This window comes from Poecilia reticulata, chromosome 7 (assembly GCF_904066995.2).
Source record: "Poecilia reticulata chromosome 7, P_reticulata-male-v2, whole genome shotgun sequence".
In the NCBI taxonomy this organism is placed as follows: domain Eukaryota; kingdom Metazoa; phylum Chordata; class Actinopteri; order Cyprinodontiformes; family Poeciliidae; genus Poecilia; species Poecilia reticulata.
The window spans coordinates 29,131,800-29,154,052 of NC_088836.1; the positions used below are offsets into that span (position 1 = coordinate 29,131,800).

Consider the following 22,253-nt stretch of genomic DNA (forward strand, 5'->3'; position numbering starts at 1 on the left):
TAATGTTAAGCAAACCATGAAACTTTTCTATACAGTAGGAATCTGTGGTTTTATTTGATGTTTTTCATTAATCCATTTCAATTCCCTTTATTCCACCAGATGAATTAATGGACATGTGTTAACATGTCTTTATTTTGCTTTATCTGAAGGTATGCTGACACTGCATGTGGTTTTCATGTCAGCAGCCCAATTCTGTCAAATTTACATATTGAGGAAAAATGTTAATATGATCATTACCTGTTACCCCCAGTTATTTCTACTCATATTGAATAAAAGATGCAAACTTGACACAGAAACTTGAAAAAGTTAATTCCCAAAACTTTCTTATTGTAACACAGCAGATCTAATCAGGACGCCACCTTTCTGCCTTACTGAACTATAATTAAGGCAGCAAGTACCTTTCATGTGCAGGAGCTGCTTCATGCGCTGCTCCTGCACATGAAGCGTATTCTGTAGGAACGCTTTTTGAATCTATTCACCTGCCTCCTCATTCACACAGTGGGTGTTATGACAAGCTCCATTCGGTAATCACCTTCCAGGAAAGCAGATTATCTGGACTGCATGTGGAAGATTAGCGGAGAGATAGCAGATGATAAAGCTGCCGAGAAATATCTGACACCTGACATAAGGGCTGTCAAATGCAGAAAACAGGTTTAGTCCTTATGGAGATCTGGGTATCTGGGTACATACAGTTTAGTTCCTATGGTTTGTAAACGGCTTTTATTTGTTAGTTCCATGCCGGAAAAACATTTTTAAAAGAGGAAGGGCAGCAATTGCAACAATAGAGAGAAGTGATGAAGTCGGAAATTGCCTTAAAATGGAGAACTTTGAAACAGCTTGTTTGAATTTGTGTCAAAGTGTGTTGGGAACAGGTCAGTTCTGTTCCTGCCCCTCTCTACTCTATTACTGTCCTTTGTAATGTGTGCAGTATGGAGGTTTAAGTTTCTGTCTTAGAAAAGTGCATAAATACATCTCAAAAAGGAGATGACACCTGAAATCAGGAGAAGTTGTTATAAAACCTCTCATGAAAGGTTCTGCCTTCATGTTCACTTTAAAAAGAACATCAAAAATCTGAGAAGAGTCTGGCTAAAAACAGTTCATTTCTGTTTTTGTTGACAGCCTGGAAATCCCCTGCTTATCTTCTATCGACAACAATAAACACAGAATTTGCTTTTGTACCATATCATGACCGCAACCTGATAAATATCTGTTTACAACACCTCTCAAAGGTATTCATTCATCATTTTATTATGAAACAACCACAAACTTCAGTGTATTCTACTGGGATTTATATGACAAAATATCACATACTATATTCTTGCTTGCACAGTTGTACCCCAACGGACTCTGTTTAGTAATAAAGTGACTTCTGAAGGTACTGGATTGAAATTAGGGGTATCATAGTGAAGGGATCTACAAAAGGGGATGCAAACACCAAACAGTGTTTATTTTCTACAACTAGGCATTACTTTGTGTTGGTCAATCACATAAAATCACAACTAAAACACATTATCAGTCAGTCTTCTAAATCTTCTAAATGCATTGAGTGGAAGAGATTCATGTCATCCTGTGAACAACTACAAAATTTCACATTAAATTAACTAAAACTAAGTAAATCACGTTTAATTGCTGTTGACATTTATAATATGACAAACTAATGACAAATTGAGTCGTTTCTAAATTTGTGGGTTTGTTTTATAAATTGCAAATGTAATTGAGTACACTAAAATTAAAAGTGGAGTTTGTTTCAAACATGGAGATCTGTTCTCTTTGCTAACTAAGATGCATGTAGAACTTCAAAAGAAAAAGCATTTTTTTCGTCTGTGCAACATATTTTGTATGTGAAGAACAAAAATGTCACAGTTTTAGGCCTAACATTAAATCTTTACAAAGTATTCAATGTTGGGGTATGTCCCCACCCAAACTCCGCTTTGCACACATCGCAAAGGACTGGTTATCTTTATAAAAGATTTAATTCCAGTGAAGGAAATCTTTGTGATTTATATTGTACTGGATCATAAAATCTGGCAGCTGGAATGTTTCCACAGTCTGATTGAAAGAGTATGTTTGCTTTCACTATCTACTAAACAAAAACATATTATTTTTTGGGGGCTTTCACCACAGAGTATGAAAAATAATACATGGAAACTTTTTCCTCTTTTCTAGCTCAAATGTTTCCTCAACCAGCAGAGAAATAACCTGCAGTCTTTTAGCCCTAATGGAAATTATGCTGTTATCTGTCTCACAACTCCACCTAAATATTTCTGCATCACAATTTCAGGTATATAATTGGAATAGTTTTATTCCATACATGCCCTATGTATGTCACACTGTATGTGTGGTGCACTGAAATTAAAATGCATGTAAATTAAGTGTATAGTACTTAACTTTGTGCTGTTATAACTGAATCTGACAAAACAAGACCTCAGATAAAGTTAAACACCTGAAGGTGTGATTTCCCGACAGAATGTTTCCCGTGTGTGAAAATGTTTCCATTCTGCAGATGTTTAAATACCCAGCAGCTGTCTTTACAGATATGGTGGAAAGTAATTACACCTTATTTGAATTAAAAGGTTTAACATATAATGAAGTGATAAACATCTGGTCCTAAGCCAAAAAAAAAAACAACAAAATATATATATATATATATATATATATATATATATATATATATATATATATATATATATATATATATATATATATATATATATATATATATATCCACTGCTCAAAAAAATAAAGGGAACACTTAAACAACACAATATAACTCCAAGTAAATCAAACTTCTGTGAAATCAAACTGTCCACTTAGGAAGCAACACTGATTGACAACGGGGACCCTCGTCGGGTCTATGGGTCTATATATATATATATATATATATATATATATATATGGGATTTTTATATGGGATTTATTGAAATCCCACTGATTGTCCCATTGTCCAGTCAAAGTAGAAATGACCCAGTCAAAGTAGATTCTTCTTTTTCTACTATAGATGTAGATTTGCTGCTGAATGCAGGATTATTGACCCAGTTTGAATTGAGGTTCTGCTGTTGGAAAGATGAACTCAAATTTGAGTGCAGAATACTTAATAAATAGATAATTACTTGCTTGACTTAATGGCTGAAAGATGTATAGGTTCACTGACTACAAAAGAAAACCAAATCATCACTCCTCCACTACCGTGCTTGTCAAAAAGGGTGCTGTTCATTGTGATCCAACATCAATATACAGCGTGGACAAATCAGCAGTTCATCACAGGGCTAAACAAAGATGGAGGTTAAATGTAAATAACAAAAAACTCACCATGATGCATACAACTCAATTATTTTAAAAGGTTGCCATTTGTCTTTTCCGAATGCAAATTGTTCAAATCAGGAATATTAAATGTTTTTGAAAGCATAGCATGAGCAGGATAATGCTGCTTCTGCATGAGGAGGAATTCATACTTTAATATAGCTGCAAAAAAAATTAAAAAATCCAGATGATTACATGGTTGGGATTTCCAGCTCTAATCCTAATGTCTTTCCGTAAGTATCTGTCAGACAAACTGCCCTTTGGCCTTGGGGAGATGATATGTGAGCATCAACCAGACGGTCTGACAATATGGAGTGATTTATTAGAGGTTAGCTCAGACACAAAGGTCAAGCCGGCTGCCCAGCCAATCGTTTCAAAGTGTCAAGCTTTCGGTTTGTCTGTTAAATCAGCCTGTCAACAGACCTGCTGCACAGCAGGAATGGGCTGAAAAAACATGTGCAAATTGCTTCAGCAGCTGTTTTAGATCTTTTGGAATAATCACATGGAAATGGGTTGTCTGATGGTATGATAATTGGACTCTCTCTCTCCATGCACTCATTAGCCTTACGTGTTTTCTCTGCTGCAGATGTGCAACATCCCCTACCTGAGCACGCAACTCGACCTGCTTCTGACGCTGAGAGAGCTCCCGATCAGCATGAAAGACCTGCAGCCCGTGAGTTCACTTCATCATCCAGAGTCAAATCTTTGACTACTTTAAATCCCATTTACTCATTCCTTGACAGCTAATTCAGGTAGTGTTTAAAACATCCTACTGCATGCTGTCAGGAGGCTGGTTTCTACTACATAAACATATAAATATGCTGGTATGTGTTTATTTGTGGCATGAATTCTGCAGCAGATGTAGAAATGTATTATTTGATATGCTTGTTGAAGAACAAAAACATAAAGCCAAGAGTATTTTAAAGATTAAAAAAACCCTTCAGTTAATTTACATTTTCAATAATGTGTTGAAAGTAATCCAACACAAGATATTAGAATATTGTCAGAAAGTTAAATTATTTCAGTAATTCAATAAAAAAAAAAATGGAATAAATTACATAGACTAATTACATACAGAGTTATGGATTTCATGTGTTGTGAATTTTGATGATTGCATTTCCGGCTATTAAAAACCCAGAATTCAGCTTAAAGAATGTGGACATTTGACATGTAGTTGGAAGATGAAGGATTTCTCAAACTTATTCACATGTCACTTGTGTTTCTTGTTTAATGGAAACATCTCAATTGTTAAATTCACTCTGAACCTCAAACAGCTCTGACTGTGAGCCTCTCCTCTTCCTGACTGTGGAACTTTGGTTTCCTTATGACACCAATTCTTCTTACATTTTTTGACTGAAAATGCTCAGATATCAAAATGTTAAATACATATTACAAAGAGTTTTAGTAAGTTATCTGGGTTATTGTCACAGTATAGTGATCAGATAAATACCAACACAGTCAAACATGTTTTGTTTAAATTGCACACCTTGATGTCATTGTTGTTATGGCAGAACATTGAGGAATATTTAAGCTTTGGTATTTTTTAATACTGATTAGCAATAATGAATAGTGTAGCATTGACAAGCTATGTCAAATATTAGTATATACAAGTCAGTTTCATCATCTATCTAAAGCCAGTCTGATGGGTCATTTGTTTCCTTCAAATTAAATTATTTCTCGCAAATGAAAAAAAGCAAACTGCTCTATAGTTCTCATTATCAAGATTTAATTCAGCCTCAATCAATGATAATTGCACTTCAATTAAAATAAAAAAAACAACCAGACCTTCTAATCAAGATAATCAAGACTTAAATCAAGTTAATGTTGATTTAATAATAGTTTATTTCAGCAGGAAATAAATAAAGATGCATTCAGTCTTTCAACCAAAAGGGAAGTAAGTGAATGTTTCAAATACAGAAAAAACTGATTAAAAATATAACTTTAATCAACTCTTGCTGTATTTTGCTGATTTGATTCCCCCTGCACAGTTTACTTCATATCTTCCTCTTATTTTTCAGACCTTTATTTTATTAAGCTACCAATAGCCATTACTGAAACAAAATCTAAAACAAGAAAGAAACATCTGAAAAGGTCAATTTAGAATAAGTTAGCTGGGGAAGTATTAACATTTGAGAATAGATTTTGAAATCTTACCCATTCATAAAAACAACCATGTTTTTATGAGCTAGATTCCTCTTTCTGTTTGGTCCTTTCCTGCAACAGCAGTTTCTAACGACACCTGACCCCTTAGAAATGTTTGGCAGATGGCTAAAAATGAGGAGCTACTGGTGAAACGGGACTCAGCTTTAAGGGTAAAACAAGCAGGAGATGCTTTAGATTCTGATCTGCACAGCAGCTGTAGGTGAAAATGAAAACGTCTTCCTCCTCAGCAAACACACACGCACACACACACCCACACAAAGCTCATTTATTCCCTAATGCAAACCTTAATTATGACTTTATAAATGGATACAAGTAAAAAAAAAAGAACATGTGGAGGAGTTGGAATTATTACATGAAAGCTTTTCTTCTAACTTTGACTTTTATGTTTGAAGGGGTCATTTAAGTGTGTGTTTTTGTTCTGTTCGCTGGTTAATAGTCTTGAAAATAGAAAGGTATGAGGGGCACTTTCAGACACTTCTGTGATCAAAAAGAAAAGATAGATCTTAATCAAATCAGGTTCAATTGTTCTGGTTGGTGTAAAAGGGCTTTAAACTCAATAAAAACCCACTCTGGAGTTTTAACTGTGGGAAACGTGGAAACTTTCACTTTTGTCTGCAAACTTCTGCTCCCTAGTCAAGTAAAGACTTAAATTAATCCAGGTGGAGTGAAATAAAAAGTTACAACTGAAACATATTTCTTTATATTCTTTAAAACAAAAATCTTTTAGCCCTGTTCAATAGGAGTACACAAACATTCCAAGTTTATCATTAGTCAAAATAATCTTTAACATTCTCATAGTGGGTTGTTGTTATTGGCATTGGGGTCCGCAGGCTGTGAAGATATTGCAGTCACACGAAAATACCTCCCAGCTCCTGCGTTTCTATTTTTTTATTTGACTCTCAAAAGCTTTTGTTTCTTTCTGCTCTGCTGATTCAGTCCTAATCTCCTGTCTGCTAACTGCCTGAAAATGAAGAGAAACAGCAGATAAGAGTGATGGCACTGTGATCCATTCACTGCAATACTAATTTTTCTTTGTCTTACACACTGAGACAAACATATTGTGTGCCGGGAAGATGACTCGAGAAGAAAGATTAGCAATTTCATTAAGTTTCAATTTACTCCTGGCTCCTTGCTCCTGTTGTTGTTTTCTCTCTCCTCCCTCGGATTTATTTGAGAAAGGTCACTCAATCTTAAGTATGGGATTTGCATGCATGTGCTTTGGGGAAAAATAACCATGATCCTTAATCTTCGGGATTTCCCTGTATGTTGTGCTCAAAGTTTAGTGTCCTATTAGCTGCAAAATACTCTAAATCCCTGAATCCTCATAGACTGACGTCCATAAGCCTGAACACTAAGATGATTTACATGCCACCTGTCAGAGAGAGAGAACAGTGTCGCCAACCAGGGGAATGCTTCTCACCTGGGATGGGTTTTTTCCCCTTGTTTCCAGGATGACAGGTTTTGCTCTGCGTTGTGGACTCAGCTCCTTCTTTAAACCATTTGATGTGCCCAGTTTGAAGCCAAATGTATTAGAAAATGTCAAAGACACACAGCTTAAGCTGATGATGCGGCAGACAGTAAGGTGTCACCTGAAGCTGTGATGCACGGCATGGCAAAACCAAGTGCAACATTTTCAGGAACTGGATGGAGAAATGCATTCAGAGCCACAGGAAAGAGCAAAGCTTGAGCATCTATATTTGTTTTAATGTAGTAGTAAAATCACAGATTCAAATTAAGCAGTTCATTTACAATAAATATGGATATTTATGTAAATTTAAAGCAACAGGTAGCAGGACCGATGCTGCTTTTTACCCATTGAAAGAAAATGCTATATAAAAAAGATGAGCATCTCGATCTCTCTCTCAAAAAAAATTATGTGTAAGCAGTTGCCATAAAAACGTTTTTCTTTACATTTTATCAATAATGACTCATCAAAAATGATTTAATTCCCTCCCTGATAATCAATGGAAATATTATTTTTGACATTACAGCAGCCAAACTCTTTGTATTACTACCAACTTACGTTTTATTTTTTTAATGTTTCCACAAACATTTTGATGAGTTATAATTGGCGATGAGGTCCATGTCTGGGATTGGAAGGCCTCTTTGCCATCACCCTAAGCTTTAACTCCCAACACTGATTTTTAATACAAAGAGTACTTTAAATCAAAATCTAATTAAAATTCAAAATAAATAAATAAATTTGAGTTTAACTTCAATTATGACACATTTCAATAAAATTATTATAAATGAACTTTTTGTAATCAGGAATGCTAGCTGTTTTCAACACTTGTCTTTAAATTAATGACAGCATGATTATGCGTCAATAAAATGGAAAAAAAAAAACATGTGTTCCACTATTTCCTCTATTTGTTACACTTTGACCTCCATACACCTTTGGAAGGTTCAATAAAAACAGCATTAGTGATTTTATGCTGATCTGATTGTTGCTGAAGCTCAGTGGTTTTCCACAGATGGTCGAGTTCGGAGCCAATTTATACAATGTAGCTGGATATCTGCTTTCTCCTCAGTTTAATTGAGACTGTCCCAATTGTAGGCATAGGGAGGTTACTCTTAAAATAGAAACATATGGCTCGATTGTTGCTGGCTGGCATGGGCCTGAGTTGGGGAAAAAAAAAAAAAAAGTTTTTCGAGTGGCGTAATTCCCACAACACCAACTCCCCTTTTCCTCTAATACACCGTTGGCAAAACCTAAAATCCCACTTTGATTTCTCTCCAGCATGATTTCTATCCATATTCAACAGGATCTGTTCAGAGATGGTTAAACATGGAAATCGTGTGATATTCTGGGGGGATATTTGTACTTGACACAAATGCATACCAAATAATAATCTTACCCAACAACAGGAAGCTGATTATTCATTTTATGAGGTCAATTGAGGTGCTGTGATGAGGCTGTTTATGCTTGTAGTGTAATGATTTTTGTTAACGACATTTAAAAAAAAAAACAACTCGTTTTTGGATAAAAAGTTTTTGGTGTAACAGAATTTGTAATAGAAACACAACTACTGTAGCGTCTATAAAGCCTGACGCTGCTCCTATGTCTCAGAGCTGCTCTGTGACTAAATGAGCGAGTGAGACGTAGAGGCTTGAATTACAGACAAATGACTTTAGTCTGTGTTCCTTGTGTTTGTCTTGCAGCTGATTAACCAGAAGATCAGAATGTGCAAGCAGCTGTACAACTCCAGGTCATTTGTTTCCGTGCTGGAGTACCTCCTCGCTATAGGCAATTACCTGAACGAGAACACCGGAAAGGAAAAGGCCAAGGGATTCCGCCTCTCGTCCTTAACCAAAGTACGATTCCAACACTCTCGTCTGACCTTTGATTGAGGTTCGCCTCTGCCTAATAACTCTGCTCATTGACATACACAGCCTGGTCCCTGAGCATCTTGCCATTTTCTCTTGGCCAGGTAGGTTCAATCAGGGCTGTGACTGTGTCGCCGCCTGGTTTCACTAGAGAAATCAAACTTGGCACAAAATGAGAACATGAGTGGCTTGGTGCGTAAGATCATACAGCCGAGCCAGTGGATCTTTACATCAAGTAGAAGTGAATTTACTTGGTCTGGTTAGGGGTAAAAATTTCCTGGTTATTACATCATGGTTTCACATTTGCACCAAGAAACCTTTGCGTGGTATTCTTACTTCCTGGAGTTATCAATGTATGTGGATAAATGTTTCTGAAACTTAAAAAAAAACATTACAAAAAGAAAAAAAATCTGATCTTTAACCACTATAACAATTTGAAGAGACACCTAGAACTCCGCTGCTGTTGCTCTGAAAATCTTTTTATCTCGTTTTCAAAACATCTCGAGTTTTAATCAATTTTAAAGTTTGTTAATATGAAAATTAAAAGGTCAAAAGAGATTAAATGTTTAGATCTTTAAGAAAAAAGTCAAAAGCACCCAAAAAATATATTAAGAACAAATGGTAACGGTATGTATCAAATGCCAGAATATTTTTTTCTTTCAAGCTGCAGCCTTAAAAACCAGCACTGCATCCATTCTTAGCATGAAAAACTCAAAGACCCATCCCATCTCAAAAACACATCATGATGATCCTGCAGACTTTTAAGACAACATTCTAGAGATTGATGAGACAAAAGTTAAACTTTTTGGAAGGTGTGGAGCATGTTAGATCTAGAGTAAAACTAAAACAGGATTTCAAAATAACAATAAGCAGACAGCGAAACGTGATGATCTGGGACTGCCTGCTGCTTCAGAATAATATCCTAAAGAAGAACGTGGCTGTCGGTTTATACAAAATCCACTTCTGATTGGCTATGGAGGAAAATAATGTGTAGATTTTGGAGAGGGCTAGTCAAAGTTCAGAGTTTTATCCGCCTGTGGTGTCTTGGCATGAATTAAAACAAGTCTACAAAGAGATGGGAAAATGACAATCATTGTTAGTTATGCTTAATGACATTTTTCAGTGCTAATTAGTTTTGGGGGTCAAATAGTTTTTCACAGAGGACTTGGTTGTTTTGGGTAGACCTTTAAACTTTAACAGCTAAAACTACTACTTAAAAACTACATTTTATATTTAATCAGGTCAAATAGTTTTCCGACACGCTGCGGACATGTAAAAACAAATGAATGTGACAAGCACAATTTTTTTATTGTGTGTTTTTGAACTGCATTTTTTTAGCTGAATGTGTATTTCACATGGTGAAATATGGTTTTGGTGGCTAAGTCATTTTATTACTGCAGAATTAGAGCCAAATATCAACTGATATGCTTTCAGCTCTTAAGTAGAAAGCAGCTTGAAGTCTTTTCTTGCTGTTTGAAGATGTTGTACTTCTTAACTGAAAGGATACATTTAAGGTTGATTTAGTTAATTTATGCACTTTTTTTTTTCTGTATGACAACGTGATGCCGGTGTTCTTTTTATTTAATTCCTCTGCATTTAACTTGGCCTACTCTTTGGAGTCTGACTCTGCTGGGGGAGTTTAAGGACCAGGGTTCTGGGCACAGAAGTAAAGCGTCCTCGGCTCCGTTTAATAAAGCAGAGACCTTGTGTTGCCTCAGAGGTGTTTCCAGGTCTAATTGAGAAGAGTAAACTGTTGCTGCTAAAGACAGACTCTCTTCAAATTAATGACCAGCCGCTTTCAAGAAAATGCATCGAGGTTATCTCAGATCTTTTTTTTTTTTTTCTTGTGAGCATCAATACTTGGTGCAGGTCTTGCATATGTAGCCCTAAGCTGGTAAACAACATAAAGAAAAAAAGGACGAAGTTTGTTAAAGGATAAGGGAGCTACCTTAGGAATTTCAATTATGTGGCAAACATGGCTGAATTTGTATTACCATTATTATTTTATCAGACTTACTACCATTAATTTTATTTTTTTATTTCACAATCTATCATCTCTTTGTTTATTTATTATATGATTCACATCAAATTTGGTTCTTATTTATCGATATCAGGACACAATAACATTTGTTTTGTTTTGCACCTCCACACTTACTGGCAAATATATGTATAAAATGTTGTTTCATGACAAAAGCATAATTTCACACATTTTTCACAAATATAAGTATGAAGGTAATTTATTATGAGTACTCACATATTCATAATTCCTGTTGCTTTAAACTTCTACATTTCTTCTTTGACTTGATGCGATGAGCAACACTTTAGGAAATGAACTGTTCTTCAGTAGATATTTTCAACATGTCATTCCTTTCTGGAATGACATGTTCTCTTGTTTTCCCATTTTAAATTGTAATTAAGAAAAATGAGCCCTTTTTTTTTACATCACATTAATACACCAGGGAAACATGAACTCATTAATTGCTAAGTAAAAGTTCTGAAACACTAATCAAATGAAAGAAAAGTTTAAATAAAGAAAGATAATTACAGGCACATTCTTAGATAGAAGTTGCTAAAGTTCTCTAATGTTGGATTTCTTCCATACTAAATAAATGCGCTCAAAACAAAGTTGAATTTTATTTTTTCAATGTTACCACAATATAACACAAATTTAAGTGCTGCGTGTGTTTATATGGGCATCTTGTGTCTCATCATCAACTTCGAATCCAGTCTTATATCTTAAAGCATTTTATTTCAACATAGTTCTCAAAACAACACAACATTCTTAAGTATGATGATGTTAAAAACATTAGCAAATCTACAAAGAAATCTGCATTTTGCCTTGCAGTATTTTCCACTGATTGATAATTATGCAAAGACCAACAACATCATATATATATCCCAGCTTCTGATGGGGAATTTATTTAATTGTTCCACAGATGAATATTGCATTGGTTATACTTGTATCTATATTTTAATATATTTTTGAATGTATAATTTAACAGCTACTTTTTAACTTTCTGTGGTGGGGTTAAAGTACAAGATTGCCCTCTAATCAAATATTTACTTTTAAGTGTTTGTAAATGCAGAGGGATGTGCCTATCTTTTTCAATACACTATAAATGCACACAAGAAAATAATAATAATGTTTTCCAACCTTCAGTCTGCTTTTTCTTTATCTCCAGCTTTCCCAGTTGCGTGGGAGGGACAAGAATTTCACCTTGCTCCATGCCCTACTGGAGCAGATCATGTTGCAGGAACCGGGCCTGGCCACTTTTACCCAGGACTTGGCAGAATTTGAAACTGTCCCTGGAGGTATTCGCTCGTCAAGATTTGATCAAAACAGCAGCAGAAAAAGAAAAAAAAAATCTGTGGGGTGCTTTTGAGTTAAGGGCTGTTAAATGAAACGTACATTTATATTTAATATCACTGTTGGTATTTTTCTCCCCCTCTCCTTTGGAAAGCTTCCATCAAAGGCTTGACCGCAGAAGTGGATGGTGAGTAGATCACATTTTACTACGATATCCAAAGACTGGTGTTCACTATGCTGATACTGCTGTAGGTGGAGTTGTGAGAAAGCATTACATCTCTCATTGTACTTCAGTATATTTTGTGAAAACATTATGAGGTTTTGCATAAGGTCTGAGCTGAGGATGTTATGTTTTTACAGTGCTGAAGAACGAAGTGCAGAAAGTGCTTCATTACAGAAAAACCATCAGGAAGAGGAACGTTGCAGCTCATCACCCAAACTTCACTAAAGATCTTAAGGTGAAGTAGAAATGTTTTATCATTTCTAGTTCCCTCTAAAATAGGAAAATACTTCCATTGATGGAAAAATAAAATAAAATAAAATAAAATAAAATAGCGGACTGTGTTAATAGCATAAATACTACTGGAAATATAGCAGACCTCCGTAATCTGAATTATAGCAGCATCATTTAGCTGTTGAATGAAAGTGGCCTGAGATTAGAGCCTTGAGGAACCTCTTGTGATTTTTGTTTGATCAGAATTATTACACATGTAATTACACTGTATATTATAAAGAGACAAAATATAAAAGTAAGAATCACACAACAGCGTAAGACTGAAACAAAAACCTAAACCCAAAGCCTGACACACCAGCTGCTACAAAGTTTTATTTCAAGTAACATTCAAAGTCCCTTTTTTTTAATTATCATGGTTGCATTTGTATTTATTCTCTTGATAGTAATATTATCACTGTGCATTCCTCTCATTTTGGTGAATCATAATCTCTTAGAGCTACACAATACATTAAATCTCACTCATCTTTGCAATATCAATATTTACAGTATCCCAATTCCTAAGAACTGTTTTGGTGCAGGATCTGTTAGGCCGTTTTACATGTATAAGCATCTCAATATTTTGCAGCCCTATGTTTGTCCACACATTATGCAGCCTCACCGACATCCTCTAAAATCGACAAGTACCAAGAAATTATAGATTATTATGACTTATTCAGGAAATAAGAACAAACTGCACAGCATCTTGCAATTCAAATAAGCTGCAAAGGATTTCACTCTACAAAACATTCATGTATTCATTCTTTGGGTCTGAACACAAGTTGAATTTCGTCACCAGCACAAGTTTGTATGGCTAAGAAAGGGGACAGGAAGATTCCTGGTGAAACTTTAAAACTCCTTTGAATAATTTCTGCAGAGAGACAAAAACAAACTTGAGTATTACTGGCTGCTTCAGTCATGTGGCTGCAGACTAGACCTGCTGTCAGAAACTATACATCAGAAAAAACAAACATCTAATTCTGTTTCCATGTATTTTTGTGCTGAGCAGGCAGCTTTGGCAATGCATCATGATCTGATGTTGATTTACATATTTCTTATCTCTTATTCTGAATGAAGGCTAACTTTTTCTTCCAGGCATAATTTGCAAGAATTTTGTTTCTACTGTGTTAAATGCAAATAAATGTTTATGTGATGCTAATAGCTTCGCCCTTTTATATTATGAGAGTATTTAGACATTTTCAAAAATGGGCAAAATAAATGTCAAAGTAGATGGTTACTTACATGTAAAGTTGGAGAATATAAATATATTTAAGTTCCTTTACTCGATGTGATGCACTGTGCTGGAGTTATTCCCACTTTTTCTCATAATCTTAAAAAGAAGCAAATATGTAGTTTTTGTAGTTCTTGACTTTCTACCCTAACATCTTTAAATCACTGAATTTTTATTAGATTTTCAATTTTGCTAATTTTATTTGGTTTTTAATCACATCAGCTTTACAATGAATAGAGGTGTGAGTAGTTTGCTCACAAACTCCTTGTGCTCTCCTCCGTATCGCAGATGGCAATAGAGAAGTACAACCTGCAACTCGAGTCGATGACGAAGACTTGTGAGGAGATGAAGAAACTCTACTCTGTCATACTGGTAATCCCTGAGTTATTATTTCAATCTCTCTTTTGTACAGCTCTGAGGATGGATGCCCCCGCCGCCCCCCGTCCTGGTAGTTTCTAGATTGCCGTCTTCAATTATTTGTCACCTCATCTCCTCGATGCTACGCTGTCACAGCTACATATATTTCAAAGGGGGGGAAAGTTATGTCTGTAGCACCAGGTGTTCATAATGCATATTATATGGTGTTTATTGCAACTGAATTCGTGTAACGTTAAATCTACAGTGCCTTGCAAAAGTGTTCATGCCCCTTGGTCTTTTTCACATTTTGTAATGTTAGACTGATGGTATTTCAATGTGATTTTTTGTGAGTGATCAACATAAAGTAGGGAATGCATTTTCACCAGCCTCTTAGCACTTGAATTATCAGATCAAAGCAAATACTTGAATACTTTACACGTTTTCAGCTTTGGGTGGATGTTTAGGTTGTTTCTCCTACTTTAAGGTGAACCTGCATCCCAGCCTGTAGAAGGTTTTCTTCCAGCATAAACTTTTACTTTGCTTCATCCATCTTCCTATCAACTCTGACCAACGTCTGTGCCTCCACTCAAGAAGAAAAGCACTTTCTTTGTCATTGTGGCTGCATCTCCCTCATGGCTTGTGCCATGCTGCAAAGGGGATTTATATAGTTTTATTTTAGCAATGGCTTTTCATGAAGGCCAGATTTATGGACTGTGTAGATCTCAATTTCTGCAGCTCCTCCAGAGTCACCATCAGCTTTTTGCTCTCAAATTAATGCACTCATCGCCCAGCCTGCTGGGTTAGGTAGGCAACCTTTTTTGTTGGTTTGCAATTATACTATGCTTTTAATAACTTAACCTGGATTTAAACTTCTTCACAACTTCATTCCCACATCTCTGCTGTGTCCCTTTGTCTACACAATACTTTTTATTTACCACTGTTCTTCACTAACTTCTAAGGTATTTCCAGAACATCTTTTTTGGTCTTGAGCTCCACTGGATTCTATTTACTACTTTACTTGGTGACATTTAAAAGTAGAGGTGCGAAAAAAAAGTCAATTCTACAGAGAACTGCAATTCTGAACCAATTCAAAATGCTCAAAAATCGATTTAAAAATGCGTTTAAGTCGCTCCTATTTGTGAGAATACCACATATTGCATTATGTGTTCACTTGACCAGAGTAGAAGGTTGTTTTGTACACTCTAGGTATTTTGAATAATTATTTGATATTTATTATTATTTAAGAAAAAAAAAACAGGAAGATAAGCTAACCTAGTACTGGTAATTTAAGGTAAAGAATTTTATGCACAAACTTATTTTTATATAAATATGATCTGATTGAATAATAATTGTGCAACTATTATATAATTGTTTTTGTGTCCTATTAGTTTACAGTCTTTTCTTCTTTCATTCACATCATTTAAACAGAATCTCTAAACTATTTGAATAGAAAAAATTGGTTCTGAATCGAATCGTGACCCTAAACATTGGAATCAAATCGTTAGTCGCTGAAAGATTCACATCCCTTTTTAAAAGCAGTGAGTTGCACTGAATTGTATTTCAATGTCTTACAGTAAAAGAGGCTAATCACACTTTTCCAATTCTTTATGTGTTTTAAGCCTCTTCATATGTTGCTATAGTTGTGTTCAGTGGCCATTTCCAAAACGCCTCTGTAGAGGTTATGGAGTATTTCTGATGTGAATCAGCCTCTAGAAACAGTGATATCTCATAATAAGTCTGTCTGTGAACCGCCGTCTCCTCTGAACATTCATCTCAACAAGAAATCTCCCATAAAGCAAACTCCTCTGTCACATAGATCAGATTTAGTGGAATTGCTGCTCCCTTTGTAATCTTTCATCACTCCTTCTATTAAGAAGAACATTTTCTTTGCTCACTAAACCTCCACGATTAGGCTTCTACAGCTCAGTCCCACTTCTGACACCTTAACTGGTGCCATGGCTTTTTCTTATAGAGTTCCCACAAAAAAAAAACAATCAATACAAAAAGTAGCTGCAAGTTTCTCATCACTTTTGTATGTCTGAGGACAATCTATCATCATAGAGTCCACTCACCCTTCCTGCTGTATTTGAACACTGAGATATGATGGTGCAAGATGGAGCTTTAGGCCTGCGAGGGAATAGTGTTATTATTACACCCACTGAAAGTCTCCTCTGCGCTGCACACAGTCACATAGACGTGGATGCAGAGGGACTGTCAGCGTCTCTCTATGTAGCTCTTTTTATCTGCTGATGGATGAGCTTATTTGGTGGCTTTCGAACAAAATTCTGAAACCTTCGCAAGTTCAAGAAAATAGTTCAATGAGCTTCAACATGCATGTTTGCTTTTTAGGATTTAATAGTAAAAGCCATGAGCACCTGGAAGTCTCAGTTCAGCACAAAGAGGAAATAGTTTCTGGCTTTATTGAGTTATGCAACTCATCAGGAAACCTGGGCAAAATCATCCTTTGATAATTTTCTGAGTTCAGATTGATCTAAATCAAGGTCTGGGTCTTTCAAACGATTTTAGTGTTCCAGCGCCTAGAAACGACACCAGAAAAACCAAACAAAATAGAAACAAGAAAGGTGTTCCATTTTGATTTCAGGACAACTGGTTTTCATATTTTCTTAACATTAGCCAAGAAAGTGCACAGCATATTGACTGTTTAGTTTAGCTTATTAGTTTATCCAAAACAACGACAATGTGCAAAAAAACATTAATGACAGATGCTTTGCACCAGATTTAGCTTATGCTAGTTTCCATCTGCAGTCCCTGAGCAGATGAGCTAATCGAATATCATAAAACATTCACTGAAAGTCTCCACATACCCTACATACAATCACTAGGCAAGGTCATAAAAATATGACATAATCAATACTTAATGCCAAACTTCTGCTCTGCAATCACTAATGCAGAGAATTATTTTTCAATGTGAACGCTGCTGGTTTTCTGAGAGCCACTTTGTGACATTACAAGAAAAGTCCTTCATGTCAGCGGAAAGCGTACGATTTTATGGGACTTTGTTCCATTCATACCTTTGAATGAGAAAACTGCCTGTGCAAATGCTGAGGTACGTTTAGTGGAAAAAATAAATGCCAAAACATGTGCGTACATGTGTGTCCACGTTTGGTGTTTGAGAATTGGTAGACCTACTTACTGCCATGCATGTGGGTTAAATATGAGTTGTTGTGACTCTTCAATTAGAACAAATTAAGATATTTAAAATAAAATGTGGTTGAGGGTGAGGGCCAGGCTTAATAGAGTTAGCAGCCAGTGCTCACTTCCTTCATAGCATGGAAGATCTGTTATGAGGACTTAATCAGTGTCATAAAGGTTCAATGGATTTTTCCCAAGTTAAAGTAATCACAGAGCAAAGCTCAGAAACCACTCGGTGGATTTGGGTGCAAATATCACACTTCCTGAAAGCAAGCTTTCCGCTTTGGAAAGGTTAGCAGGTTAATATTTGCATAAACTGAGTGAAGGTTAGATGATTTAAAAGCAGCCTCCATAGAGAGGTTCTGAGTTTGGAGGAAATGTAATTGGGCAAAAAAAAATTTAAGAAAAGAAAAGAAAGAACTTAACCAGATATAATAATATAATGTATAATGCATTTCTCCAAGTTCTGTTTTTACCACAATGGGTTTAAGATTAGGGTTATTATCAGGGAACTTTTCATTTAGTCAATGATAACCCTAGTTATTTACAAAATCCGGTTTTGAAATGGTGATTTAATTTATTATTGAACAATCTGGACAAACTTTGTCCAGTGTTACATTTACCATAAAATAACAGTGAATAACCACATCCATTTTATCGATTGTCACTAGCTACAATCAGACCTGCATAATCAATAAATTAAATATCTGCCTGACAACATGACATAGCCTCAAAGAAACCTGAAAAAGCAACATATTCTGCTTTGGTCTAAAAGAAACTGTTAAATTACAAAGCAGATTACAAAATATAAAAATATATCGTTTTACAAAGACTTTCTAAAGGCTTTAGGAAAAGCAGTGAACGACAGTGATCAGTGCTCAAACTTCACAGGTGTGGAGGGTCACATATTTTTTAATTAAGACGCCACGGGAGTACCTAACGAGGCTTTTCTTTTAAATAATTTCAATGCTACTCCTGCTCAGCCACTTCATTCTTTTTCAAGTTGGGTTCAGTAACATTTGAAGCAAGTTGATGATGTGAAAGAAAATCTACAGAGTGGCAGTTTCACAAAAGCCAAATTAGCAAATTGAGCTCAGAGTAGCACTCAGCAAGCTGGTAGAAAAGAAGATGAGTAGCAGTTTGTAAGTAGCATTCTTGTAGGCACCGCCTTTCCCTAATTTTTCTCAAGTAATGCTTTAAACAGGCCATTATAGCCAGTTTGTAAGATCTTCATCAAAAATCGGATTTAATAAGTTTTGGCGTCTTTGTGTCTCCAGTTCTGATTTACTTAAGTTGCAAACTGTTGCTAAAAATGCCTAGTTTTGCTGTAATATAACCACCTCTGATTCTTTATTTACTTTTCTGTACCTAAAGACAAATTGACAGCCTGAGAAAGACTTTTTTTTAGCTATGGAAGATAATGCTGGAACATTATTTGCCCAAGGCAGCTTTTCTGTCTATGCATTTGAATGGCAAGGTAGATATTCAATAGCAGTAGGTAAAAAAATCATAAAGCAGTTGCTGAAAAAAGTAGAAAGTACAATTAATCCAAATGGTAACAAGATATTTTTCTTGTTTCCTTCACTCAAAACTTTTCACCCTAAAATATAATGTTTTTAAGTGCTACACCAGCATTATCTTGAATCAGTTATCCCAGTGTTATTAGTAATGGTGGCACAATAGCTGTGACATTTAAAACGTTTAACAGGTTGACCTTTAACTGCAAAATTGTCCTCAGGGAAAGAGTTAATCACCGGGGAGAGTGGCCAAAATAAGGCTTCATACCTGCTGGTGTTTGAGCATCAGCTTTCTGCCACTGGAATCTTGTTATTTGAAAATTGCTGTCTAATTTCTCACAGATTTTCATGCCTCTGTCACTTTAACATTTGACTTTTGCTACAGTAGCAACCTAGAAGCTTATTTGTTTTCCCATTGGCCATTAGTATTCCTGTTTCCTGTGTGCCAAAGCTGAGGACGTGTCTGAAAGGTGGAGGGGACAGTTCAGAACGACTTGTGTGGGAAGCACCTTTTAGTTCGGAAAAAGAAGAATCTGAAACATTTTGTCACATGTCAATGCCCTTTTATAGTAAGCATAACAGTGGATGTAGTCAACAGGGAGATTGGGACAAATAAAATAATTCTCAGAAATATATATTTTTAATTTGATGTATTGACACTAAAAGTGACATAAAATACATAATTGAATGCAATCTCCATAAAGTGTGTTGCATTTTTAGCACATAAAGAGAAGATTGAAATGATGTATTTTATTTATCACATGGAGTAAATTGAGACAACCCAATTTAAATAAAATAAGGATATTGTGCTTCTTTTTCCATTTCATAAAAATATTATTTATTTTTAGTATCCACAGACAATAGGGCTGTGATAAATGGAGAAGCTTTCACACAGCATCAAATAACTGTTTTATTATGAATGAGGGAAAAAGATAATCTGAAACATTTATTGTCCAAAAATATAAAGACTTTTATCAATTTGAAATTAGTTGTCACTTCTGCAAAATGTCTTAGCACAAATTGGTATTTGACATCTTTGTTACCTTAAATATGGATAACTTTATTTTTTAAGAAAAGGGGAAAATCTCCTCAAACAAATTGTGCACAACAATATTCAGGAAGAATATATTTAATTGGTTATTGTGCAGTTTAAATTACTAATCAGGAAAGGTCAAGGAAACGTGAGTCATGACGTGCATGGACTTGCTTCTTCTCTGCAGTTTTTCTAAAGAACATTGATGGGCTAATAAAAACTAAAACACAAAAACATTTGTTGTTTAAAAAAACAAACAAAACTGTTAGAGGCTGTAAAAAACCCTGAAAATTTGATTTTCCTTCCAGAATGTCCACAACCCCAAACATGTCTGTAGCTACAATGAGCTTGTTTAGATGATTGAATATCCATGTGTTAGAATGGCCTAGTCAAAGATATATTTGTCAAGACTTGCCAACTGATGCTCACAGATGTTCTCTATCTAATATCTTATCTCTTTTCAGAAGAAAATAATCAGAAATGCCTGTCTTTAGATGCGAGAGACACGTGTGACTGAGTCAAAAGAAGTTAACATAATGAAAGGAGTTTTGACAAAGTGTTATACAAGAATAAGTTGCTGTTTTTTTGTCCCCCCAGAAATATGAAATCAGGCAGAAATATCAGGTATATGAGAAAATATTTCCTTCTTAGACAGAGGAAGAAAATTATTCCACTACAAATGGGTCAACAAGAACTCTGGACACAATTTAGAAACATTTATCCATTAGCACATTGTTAAAGGGCTGAACGTTAAAGGCAAAAAGGGCAACAATTTGTTTTTTATTGAGGATTATGTATCTGACAGAGCATTGCTTTTAGAGCAGGTTCTTATGAATAGTTTTATGAATACAGAGCAGGATCTTATTCTGAAGGAATCCAGCAGTGTCGAATGATCTTTGATATTGTTCGTACTGTTTGTGTGTGTTTATAAAGGATGATGTCTCTGCTGCGGCTTTTCTTGAGCTTAATGCAAGACAAGTCAGCATGTCAACTAAATACATTTTCATCTCCTTTATGAAGAGTTCATTTTTTACTTTTAATTCATAAAAGTTAGTAGAGGGAAAAGTACAATAAATATCAGAGGAGTTCAGGTCTGAGCCCCAGTCTGTGCTGTTGCAACAGCATTCGATAAGTCAATTAGCAGGGTTTGCCACTGTGATCCTTTCAGGACAAAATTTGACTTAAGAAATTCCAACGCCGGTGACCCTTAACCACCGCGGGGTAAGTATTAATTAGGCAGTACATAACTTCCTCATTGTACGAGTGCACTCAAGAACATGAATGCATGCTGAAGCAGCGTATGAGCTAATTACATCAGAAAGCCATGAACAGAAAGAACATGCACTACCCAGACACCAAATCATTAATGAAAGTAAATGTAGTTATTAATTCTTAAACTGTTTTTGCAGACCCAAAGGTCTCATGAAGTGTAATTGCTGTCAAGCTGAATATTCAAAGAAGTAATCTTGTTATTTTTTATTTTTATTATGTGTAGGTTAAATTTGGAGAACCACTGGATCAGGACTCCCAGGAGCTGTTCGGGATGATCTGTCAGTTCCTCCATGACTTTCAAAGGGTGCACGCTGAAACTGCTTGAGCTGAAACTGTATTAGCATAAATTAGTGAGGCAGAAGTTTTCCGGGTATTATTTAGTCCCATTGTGGTGGGTATGATTGATGTCAAAGCTGATTTTGTACAATTACCACCAATTTGAGTTGTTGATTGGATAATCAAATACAAATCTATAAACCGATGCATACACTAGTAACAGTCTAATGGTCACACATATATGTACCGTCTTCTACAAAGAGTAAATGAATGGTGAAGAAGAATCAGGAGAAATATAGAAACATTTTAATTTTATGACGACTTCTGCAGCATTTCAAATCATCATGAGCCGAGAAAAATGTTTTTTTGTTACAGGATTTTTTAAAGAGATCCTCAAGTTCCCTTTGTGACATTTTCTATCATGTGCGCACAAGATTAAAAAGCTGTCAAAAGATGAAAATTCAAGGGCTCTGTAGCATAGTGATAGCAGAAAATAGTGAATCTTTTCAAGCCTGCCGTCAGCGTGTGAATCACTTATCAGGACATTTTGACAACGTTTGCGAAGAGATTATTGTTGGAAGGAGAGCATGAGAGGGATTTTAAGAACATGTGGAGTTTTGTTGGACATTTTTAAGATGCTGAAGTTGGTCAAATACGTCGGGTAAAAAACCTCAACGATACAAGTCCAGCCGGAAGCATCTCTGCCATGAGGTCAAGTATTTTTTGTACTTGTATTAAATGTAAACATATAAATGAAAGCAATATGCCTGTAACACAAAAAATAAATAATGCACAAAGAAAAGACTTGAGTTTTTATGATCCCTAAA

The 22,253-nt window shown here is 35.5% G+C and overlaps 1 protein-coding gene across 1 annotated transcript in view; it reads left to right on the forward strand.

Moving 5' to 3' along the window:
• The window catches only part of LOC103467843 (uncharacterized), a 39,663-nt gene extending 18,152 nt beyond the window's left edge, over positions 1-21,511 (forward strand). The window contains exons 11-17 of the mRNA XM_008414551.3: positions 3,887-3,973; positions 8,626-8,778; positions 11,973-12,102; positions 12,252-12,284; positions 12,458-12,555; positions 14,107-14,190; positions 21,374-21,511. Of these exons, the coding sequence (XP_008412773.3) occupies positions 3,887-3,973; positions 8,626-8,778; positions 11,973-12,102; positions 12,252-12,284; positions 12,458-12,555; positions 14,107-14,190; positions 21,374-21,475 (687 nt within the window). The 3' untranslated portion in view covers positions 21,476-21,511. The remainder of the gene's footprint in view (positions 1-3,886; positions 3,974-8,625; positions 8,779-11,972; positions 12,103-12,251; positions 12,285-12,457; positions 12,556-14,106; positions 14,191-21,373) is intronic.
• The last annotated feature ends 742 nt before the right edge of the window (positions 21,512-22,253 follow it).